General features: G+C 41.0%; 1 protein-coding gene across 2 annotated transcripts in view; it reads right to left on the bottom strand.

Moving 5' to 3' along the window:
* The window catches only part of fgd4a (FYVE, RhoGEF and PH domain containing 4a), a 56,349-nt gene that overhangs the window by 43,741 nt on the left and 1,799 nt on the right, over positions 1-10,809 (bottom strand). The window contains exon 1 of one of the 2 annotated variants that reach the window (XM_019894052.1): positions 5,159-5,677. The exons of the other annotated variant lie outside the window; for it this stretch is intronic. Coding sequence (XP_019749611.1) covers positions 5,159-5,234 — 76 coding nt within the window. The 5' untranslated portion in view covers positions 5,235-5,677. Of the gene's footprint in view, positions 1-5,158; positions 5,678-10,809 lie in introns of those variants that run through there. 2 annotated transcript variants of the gene reach the window in all.

The following is a 10,809-nucleotide window of genomic DNA, read 5'->3' as shown; positions in this document are numbered from 1 at the left end:
TATATATATATATACACACACACACACACACACACACACACACACACACACATACATATTTTTTTTTGGGGGGGAATCGTTTTATCAAAATCCAAACCAAAACGCAGTACAATAAACCTAACACACTCTCATCTTCGATTTCTACATTCAACTGAACTACCTGCTTCAGATTTTCAGCCCATCAGAAGCATGACAGCAGTGAAAAGTGAGTTTCTCACAGCCTATTTGGCCCACACCGCACTCTCATCACTCTGATCCATCTTTTGTTTTATGCCTGAGGTAATGAGAGGACTGCAGCAGCATGTCTGCAGGCTATTGCCCACCACATCTCTAAAAGCCAAGAGGGGCCTTCAACACACATCATTAATTAAATCCACACTGGTTAATCTGATCGCATGCATCTCAGATACACAATCATGTGATATGATGCAGACACTCCATGTAAACTCTTTTTTTTAATTTTTTTTTTTTTTATTTTATTTTATTTTTTATTTTTGCTCCTGCTGTTTATTAGGGTCAATGATGAATGGTTGGTGGTGTTTGAAAGCTGGCACCACCCGCAACACGCATATGCATGCACACGCACGCGCACATTGTGCATGTGCAGCAGGGAACAGCTGAGAGCGGGCAAGTAGTGAGTCTGGTAAGCATCTGCCCCCGCATCACAGACACAACCTGGACTGGATTGGTTCCCGTAATCAGCCTGGGACACACGCCTTCACCCTCACTGCTGTCGATCAGAAACCCAAGTGGCGATAAGCAAATGCATTCAACCATTTACTTCTTGAGGAGCATCCGAGCGCAGAAGGTGCCTGGTTGCTTTCATTCATGAGCTCTCTTAGCCTTGATCATCTTTCTCAGCAGGAAACATTGACTAAATCAGAATTTAAGCGAGCACTTAATAACAATAAACTCACCTGTGTAATCTAATTTGGAGCTAATACAAAATTCTTCATATTAATAATTAATGCAATGGATGAGGAATCACATTTGATCTAACTTAACTGATTTGACAAGCAGGCTTCAAGTCAAGCTTAATGAAGCCATGCCATTATTCACCTGCAGGGTGCAATGTTTTGTTTGTTCTGCAGTGAGCTTCCAGTGTTCTAAAATGCTCCAGAGTAGAGACATCACTGTATATTTCATTTTACCTGCACAATGAATGACACCTAAAAATACTCAGACCATAATGTATTTATAAGTGCAACTATTAATGGAAGAACTAATCGATGATCAAATAAATCCACAACTATTTTGCTATTCACTTAGTCGGTACGGGTTGACAAATATCACAAGATTGCGCACATATGCGGACAAAAATGAAACCACCTCACCGAGAATTTCTCCATATTATTACGGGAACCAATTAAGTTAATAATCCATTGTCTGATCGGAGATTATCTTTTTTTTATTTGCGGATCGGTGATAGGCCCCATAATTCTGATCGTGTAAAACCTAGATTTTAATTCATGCAAAACACTTTATGAGAGGAATTTTATTGATAAAAATGGCTGTGTCGGTAAAGTTTGACCAATTGATGTACATGTAAAACCTAGATTTTAATTCATGCAAAACACTTTGAGAGGAATTTTATTGATAAAAATGGCTGTATCGGTAAAGTTTGACCAATTGATGTACGTACATCCATACAGTACTGTAGTACAGTACCGACAAACATGTTAACAATAGATGGATGTCCACAGAGAAGTGGAATTGCAGCTTCATGGTTGGGAGGAAGTGGTCTTCAACAGATGAGTTCTCAGTTTGTTTCAAAAAGAGGAAAAAGGTTACAGGTGACCTCACTTATGGTGTAGTGGTACATTCACCTCACATCTGTGCACAGGGTGACGGTGTAAATATACAAGCGAATGGACTGTCTGTATAGAAGTGACTGCAACCAAGCCAGGTTATAGTCTGCCTTTTGACCAATTTCGGCTGGGGTAGGCTTCAGCTCCCCGCAACTTCGAACAGGTGGTATAGAAAATGGAGGGAATGTTTCGGAAGACAAGCATCATGGAGTTTCGCAATTGGTGAGCAGAGTAGGTATTTAAAACTAAGAACCAGTGAAGATGCTGCGAAATGAGGGTGATATGGTGATACTCAGGTAATCAGACAGGCTACAGCACTTTAAACCAGTTGAAGATCATTTTCAGCTGTATTTTAAAAGTGAATTCAACAAAATGTTGTATAATAAGCCTCCGAATGTATTCTTTTAAATAACTTTGTTGTAATACTCACCATTAATGTGAATGGTTTTCCGTTCCTTATGATTGCTAGCAAAGCTAGCAGAATTATAGTCAGCTTGCTGGGTCCATACGCGGAGTTGCTGCTGGCTAGCTTGCACCCTGCTCAGTAGCTTGCACGCTTCCTTTCTGCTGTCTCTCGCAGGGTATTTTGATGCGAACGTAGCATGGCATGTGTCAAAGTGCCGCTTTACATTCGACCGTTTCATCAATGGTATTTTGTCATTGTAAATTAGACACACCGCAGAACCCGTTCCCTCCACAAAGGCGAATCCTTCGGTCCATTCGTCCTGAAGTCGACCATGCTCGTCATCATTTTTTCTTTTCGCCAACTTGTTCGTCGAAGGATTAGCTTTGAGCTAATGGCTGAGCGGGCTGATTCAAAAGGGGGCGTTTACCTGTTTCCACTGCAACGGCCGACGTAGGCCAGTATCATCCAATTAAAATTGCCCCTGCAGCCAACTGCAGCCCTGTACAGGGCATGAGCAGTGAAAAGTCAATGGATGGATTAAACAAGCAACAATATTTTCTTTTATCTGCGAGCCAGTTGCAATCATCAAAAGAGCCATATCTGGCTCGCGAGCCATAGGTTCCCGACCCCAGTGTTAGAGGTTACGTAGCTTATATCTGATTACTTCACTCATACAATTTATCTGCAGAGGATGTCTTTTTTCGATTTTAGCATGCATCTTACCAAAATAACAATGGAAAATGATGATTTCACCGCAAACTTTAGGTCAGACATTAGTGATGGTCTTATGGACCATAAACTGAATTTATCAAATAACCATGTTCGCAATGATCTTTTAGCTTTGGAGGTGGCAACGTGGTATTCTCAAATAATTTTAGAATCTGCAATGTTTTCTTGTGTTTTGTAATCTAGTGACAAGCGTGAAAACATTTCCAATTAGATTCCTTCACAGATGCAACTGAAAAGATGACACTTTTAAGTAAACTTTTCCTGGGTGGTCCAGAAGCTACGATGGCTGGATGCTAATTCTCTGAACATTATCATACACAACGTAAAATTAGTGGAATCAATTTACTTGCTGGATTTGAGAATATCTTAATTCTTGATGGGCCGCTGTGAAAGCCAGACAGCTGACTCAAATTCATTTTGAAAAGTCAAAGGCACATGTCCTTGGGTGGAATAAAAAACGCACAATTTAAAAGAGACAGCCGGAGGCCATGACTTATACGGTATGTCATCACAGTCATCCATTATGCTCATGCCATTGAAATCTTGCGCACATTTCCCAAACACCCCCCACTGGCTAATGTCATGCTGATTACATGTATGACTCACATTCTGTGCTGTTGAGAAATACTGGTGATTTACGAATTCACCTTGTGGAAAAATACAATGTCTCTGTCTGTCTGTCTGACTGTCTATCATCTACCTTTCTAGCTACCTACCTAACCATTCATCCACCCATCAAGGTAGGTTTATCAATTTGGTAGTTTCACATTTGTCATGTTCAATCTCTCATCAACGGTTGCTTATCCACACATAAAACCAGATTTTTACCTTGACCTAGCATGAAGTCGAAAGGTATTGTTTGGTTTCTTGTTTGTTTGTTTCATGAATATGCAAAAACTATGCAATTTTTCAAAAATCTTGAGGGGGGTGTCCATATTTGGTGAGAATCAGAAAAAAAGATGCTGGCGCCTTCATTTAACTTCATGTTTTGTTATTGAAATTCATTTGCATTGGGGTCAAAAGGGAACACTGACTGACCAGAAAACTGGACCAATCACACCACATCTGACATACATTTTATTTGCACATATTAATCAACAGATGGTGTGAAAAACATGGATTAAAGCTGAGGGGGAAAAATATATGTATATAGATTTTACAATACTTAAAAATCCCAGAGCGTAACCATTTACATATTCACATGCAAATGCTTCAACGTGTTACCTTGTTAATTTTTTTTTTTTTTTTGCCGCCTCTGGAAGCGATTTGTCAACCACACCACTGAAACATATGAGTTATTTAGTCTAACCTTTTGAACACCTCAAAGGTGAATTCTTAATGACAACAGTATTAAAAGAGCAGACAAACACTGATTCTGACAAGTGGGTGTCACTTCACTACATGTGACATCCACTCCCACGTTAAAACAATAGGCGTGGTGAAAGGCCTCGAGCTGGCCGGCGAGTGTTCCCAGCCTTTTCCTTCCTGCCAGCGAGAACGAAAGCAGAATGCTTCAGTGTTTTCTCTTTTGCTCTTTAAACAGGAAGAGATGTGGGGGGGGGGGGTGGGGGGGGGGGGGGGGGGGGGGGGGGGGAACTTGACCGAGCACTCCAACAATACACACCTCCCTAAGAAAGGTGGCCACTGCAACACACAACCATGCAAAAATACGTGCCATTTAACGCTGCACACAAACACACACACACAACACAAACGTGGTTGGGTAACGGGTCTTCGGGGACAGTGGCCAAAAGACCGCAGTGGCTGGAAAACACTGTGTAGTGGGGGAATGGTTCCCAGGCCTCTGTAGACAAACTGCTTTTTTATCCAGCGTGCCCCCTCAGACCGTGCTTCATTGCTTTGCGGCGGCAAGCTCGTCCACATGGAGACAAATGCCATGGCTCAGCGAATCAGCTAGTCTGATCAGTGCCTTTGCCAAACATTCACATTAGTAAAACACTCACTGCTGCACTCAGCAGCACTGCTTAACAAAGACAACTTCCAAACACACAAACAAATTAGAGAGATGATCTTTTCCACTTGTTTTGGTGAGACCACATCCCTGCAACTGATCAATCATTCCACTCAAATTGTAGTAATACAATCTATGAGACATAAAGAAAACGTACAAGACTATACTGTAGGAAACAGGCAAAACTCTTCAAAAAACATTCATTCCAATTTTCATTCATCAAATAAAGCCTCTAAATCTTACCATAACAGCAGAGCAGACACATCTTTGCGTTTTCAGCTTTCCGTCTCCAAAACCAGTACTTGCGTCGCCGTTTCATTGTCAATCCAAATTTCTTTTACTTTGAAGAGAACAAAAACTGAACTGCTGCCACCCTACGACAGCTCGCCCGCTGTCCTGCTTGTTCAGCTCACCTACCGCAAGTGAAACATCACAGATGAAACCTCCAGTAATTGGCGGCTAAGCAGTCCACTTTGGCTGGAAGACCAGCAAAAAACTCGTTCTAACGTGCACTCCATTCTGGTAAACTTCCCACTCCTTGCCCTGTGAACAAAGAGCTACATCCTTAAGCAAGATGCTCCGTTTACACAATCTAAAGACAGGTCTGTAATCCACTAACACCTTGACAGAGTTCTGTCTTCCTGCAAAGGGGATGTCCTCGATTTCAGAAAGTTCAGGGAAAAACAGTTTCACAATTTGCTTCCCATCTTCCTCTTCCTCAATGCCATCCTCAATAAGCCGTGCGGGCCGAGCTTGGAAGTAAGGTTAAACTGAATACTGTAGTTTTCTGGAAGGAACTTCACAATGGCAGGAGGAGGGGAAACAACACACAGTGTAGTCAGGAAACGCATGTGGAAAGCCTGAGACAGAACCTGTACTGCACACTGATAGTCTTTTGTGTCTCGCTCTAGTTGTTTGCTTCAATTATGTGGTACGGTCTGCAGACCAGACATTATTAGAAGTACCAAGAACTAAACGGAGGCTCAGAGGGGATCGAGCCTTTTCTGTTGCTGGTCCCTCTCTCTGGAATGACCTCCCACTGAACATTCGGCAAGCCTCCTCGCTGCCCATCTTCAAAACCCGCCTCAAAACTCACTTGTATTCTGTGGCATTTGACTCAGCATGACTTAGATTTGTTCTTGGTTTTGCTGTTCGGTGCTTTCTACCGTCTTTATTACCGATTTGCTTTACTGTTTGTTGTATATGTTGAATTGCTCCATGTACAGCACTTTGTATGCAGCGATGGCTGTTTGAAAGTGCTCTATAAATACAGTTGAGTTGCGTTGAGTTGACAGTTCGACACCCAAGACAGTTTAAGTTTACACCAACTGTAATATACAAAATGTTGTAGCAACAATCCAAATGTACAGTAGTTCATTGTTCAATTGTTTCAGCACATCCTTGTTTCCCTTGTAAGCAAGTGGCCTACCGACCCAGAAGAGAAACACTGAATATGAATATGAAATATTCATATTCAAAAAATATGAATGAATATGAACACTGGGTGTCTTCTCCAAAATTATTTCAGTTCATTTGAATTTTGTAGTCTCGTTTTCTCTTTACTGTCACACTTTTGGGAACGCTTCATACGAATTAGACCAAACAAGACTTCTCTTGCCAAGACAAAAGAATGTGAATCCCCAATTTTCACCATTAGATGCACAATGTTCCCATTCGTTGTTTTAACTCATTGGCTGATTACACTTTGTCATGTTCCATGATGTCTCAGTATTGATGTAGCTCATATCGCCAATATCTATCACCAATCCAACTCCAGCCCCCACAGTGGAAAGTAATGCATTGTTTGCTCTTCTAAAATGAAATATGTCATGTCGCACAAGACCGCAGTGTAGCCCACAAGATCTCAGTTCAGAAACCACCATGGGGCTCCTTCGAAATAGAAAAGCACACCCCACTCCATTTGAAGGAGATGGTGACAGCAGTGGTAATGTGGACGCCCTCATGAGGTGGATGGTGACCAGCTTCACTATTATAGCAATGACTGAGATGCTGCAAACATATATGATATCCATAGTACAATAAAAAATGTTGTGAGGCAATTTTAAAAATATTTTGTCACTCTCTGTCTCTCGTATAAACCAACCCTGCCCACGCACGTCCAGAAGCGCACGCACGCCACGAACACAAACAAAAATGCTAGAATCTCTTGGGAAAGACTCAAAATATCAACTAGTGTATAAGTAAATTCTAAATGTAATCCTGACATTCCAGAAGGAATGGTTTTATACAATGCACATGGGGGTAGGGGTGGGGGGTTGACGAATGCAGATTTAACAGCCACATTGTGTGTGTGTACATTTCAGGACATGTCAAAAAAGACACGCAAGAGTAACTGGACTGGAAAAGAAATAAAAACAAAAATTCCTGCAAAATGTCCCGCCACAAGCTGTGACACGGCCATAAGTATCGCCGCATATCATTTAAAAAGAAGCGTGCAAAAATACCCCACCACAAGAAGATAAACATGCTTGATGTGCGACAAGCAGATAAAAAGAGGAGCGCATGGAAACATTCGTCTGTAATTACCGCCACCTACTGGATTGTTTACAAATTACAGAGACAATTGTTGACGGTGTCTTATTTTGTTTCATGCGGCAATGTTCCCTGACCTTTAAATCACGGGAACACAAGCTCACTCTGGTTCACGGAGGAAATAATAATAATAATAAGAAGAAGAAGAAGAAGAAGAAGAAGAAGAAGAAGAAGAAGAAGAAGAAGAAGAATTTGTCATATGATTAATTGCTGTACACAGCATTGGCACACAGTTCATAAATGTAATGTGTTTGAGTAGTCATGAAGTGAACAGTGTCGTCAGAAGTGAATTAAAGCACTAAGAGGACAGCAGGAGCCTTCAGCTGAGGATGAATGTGTGTCACTCAGACCACAACAACAATGGCTGCCAACACAGTCTTGATTCATATACTGTAGTCCCTCTGCTTCTGTCCAGGCAGACACTAAACAAAAAGCTCCATTATTATACGCCGATTAGGTCGCCTTCAGAGTACCTCCAGCTCTACTCCACTGCAAAATGCACTTAACTATAGAGGACCAATGTAAATTACCATCTTCATATACTGTACATTCATCATGCCACAAACCAAACACATTAGCAAATGGAAAACATTAGTTTAGACAGAAAATACACACATCATCATGTTACCGTTTGTTTTCTTAACCTAAAAAGGTAGTAAAAGAATTGATGATACAGTGATAGTTCTCTTTGAATAGTGCCAACACAGTTTTGAAATAATTTCAATTCTTAAAACAAATATAAACTGAGGAACTTTTAGCCCAAAACATTATAACCACAAATATTTACTAACCTATAACCCAACCCTAAAAGGAAGAAACATTCTATTGTATGACACACATTTTACACCAAGTAACACCTTAAGAAATACTTTGCGCTCCAATTACTACCATTAAAATACAGTAATGTAGCAGGCCTAAGTGTTACCAAAAAAATTTATGTTTTATTCCTAAAAAGTACATTTCATATTGTTTTAACATTGTATGTAAAATGATACAGTCTGTACATTAAGACTGTACTTAAGTATACGACATAAAAGCAGTGCTTGAATAATTGTTCACATAAAATCGCGTGTCCATACTTTTTCTGGACAGCTTTTCCTGACTAGGTTCCGCGGGTGTGCTTGATCCAATTCCAGCTGACTTTGGTGGGGTACACCTAGACAGATCGACAGGCCATCGCACAGAACATATACTGTAGACCAGTGTTTTTCAAACTTTTTTGAGTCAAGACACACTTCTTTCATTGAAAAAATCTCGCGGCACACCACTAGCTGAAAATGTGAAGAAAAAAACGCTTATTTTAACAATTAACGTGTTATATTGTTACTATAAACGTTTTTAACATTTAAGAATTACGTTATAACAGCTTGAATTGGAATCAAATGAACACAAAGAAAAAGTATTTTATCATCTTTCATATTTATTGTTTCACCGTCGTCCTGCATTCATGCGTCACAAATTCGCTTGTCGCTCATCTAAACACAAGGCAATTGGCTAGCTGTTGCTGCTTCCTAGCGTTTTTGGGAGGGTACTACACGATTACTTTCTGGGCGATAAACCGCACAGGCATACAAATTGGATATTTTCCCGCGGCACACCTGACAATGTCTCATTGACAATATCTACAGCAGGTTTTGAAAAACACTGCTGTAGGTAGACAAATCATTCACACTCGGAGTCACACCGATGGAAAATTTAGAGTCTTCAATTATCTGCGGGAGGCAACCAGATTACCGGCAGAAAACCCATGCAGTCAAGAGCATAACATGCAATCTTCACACCGGAAGGCCGAAGGTCAGATTTTACACAACCTCTGATCTGTGAAGCAAATGCGCTAACTAGTCATATCACACATCAGTTAAGAAAACAAAAATACATTTGTACTTTAAAAGTTCTCAAAGATGCAAATGCAAATGTTTTAGTTCCTAATAGTGAAATACAACTGAACTGTACTTGGGCCGTGATTCTGTGTACAACTCGTGGTATTAGTGCCACACTTTGAAAGTCAATGCGGTATACAAACCAATTAAACTTAATGACCAAAAACACTTAATGGCCATCCTTGTTGGTCTACTTACAGTATATGAAAGATATTTTCAGGACACAATTCAAGAATTTATCTCGAACAGAAAATCAAACAATATACCCAGAATCTTTTTTAGTACAATAAATTGGGATGTACTCGATTTTCCAGAGACCATTGCTGTCCACTACTTTGTAAGACGCATTATGGGATTATATCAAAGTCATCATGTAGGGAATTACCAATACTACACATTCAAACAACACAGCCTCTCAACAACTCCCTGAAAGGCACTCACCGGAAATATTTGTGGGCCATTTCAAACCGGATCAACAAGGCACAGAGAAAGAGGGTTCAATGTTAAGACTCATCCTGAGTCAGCACGAATGCAAATTAGAGGTGACAAATTATCTTCCTTTTTGGTTTACATCTTTAGCCCAAGTTTACTTAGGCAGGAACTCCATCAAAATAAGAGCAAATAAAAATTATATATTCACGAGTAGGGCGGCCCGGTAGTCCAGTGGTTAGCACGTAGACTTCGCAGTGCAGAGGTACCGGGTTCAATTCCAGCTCCGGCTTCCCTGTGTGGAGTTTGCATGTTCTCTCCGGGCCTGCGTGGGTTTTCTCCGGGTACTCCGGTTTCCTCCCACATTCCAAAAACATGCTTGGCAGGCCAATTGAACACTCAAAATTGTCCCTAGGTGTGAGTGTGGGCGTGGATGCTTGTTTGTCTCTATGTGCCCTGCAATTGGCTGGCAACCGATTCAGGGTGTCCCCGGCCTACTGCCCGACGACAGCTGGGATAGGCTCCAGCACCTCCCGCGGCCCTAGTGAGGATAAAGCGGTTCGGAAGATGAATGAATGAATATTCACAAGTCACTCCTTTCAGGACACCTTCAGAATCTAATAAAACCTAATACAAGTTCAGTAGTAACATTCTGTCTCTATAAAGAAAATAATGCCCACTTTTGAAGGACAGCCATTATTCAGTCCTCATGGTGACAGACGTGTTTCGCTAATTGAAAGGATTGACTGGAACAAGCTTTGCTCTATCCAATCAGAGGACAGAAAAAAAAATTCTATCACCAGATAGCTAGGAGATGAATTTGAAATCTGATAGGTTAAAGCAGGGGTGTCAAACGTACGGCCCGCGGGCCGGATCCGGCCCGCAAAGGACTTTAATCCGGCCCGCGAGATGATTATGTAAAGCAGTGGTGTCAAACATACGGTCCGCGGGCCGTTCAATCAGGCCCCACAGGATAATTTAAAAGTGAAGAAAATGCATAAAAGACACAGAATAAATATTTTTAATAAGGTG

This window comes from Hippocampus comes, unplaced genomic scaffold, assembly GCF_001891065.2.
Source record: "Hippocampus comes isolate QL1 unplaced genomic scaffold, H_comes_QL1_v1.1 scaffold104, whole genome shotgun sequence".
Lineage (NCBI taxonomy): Eukaryota > Metazoa > Chordata > Actinopteri > Syngnathiformes > Syngnathidae > Hippocampus > Hippocampus comes.
This window is presented reverse-complemented; position numbering and strand designations above follow the sequence as displayed.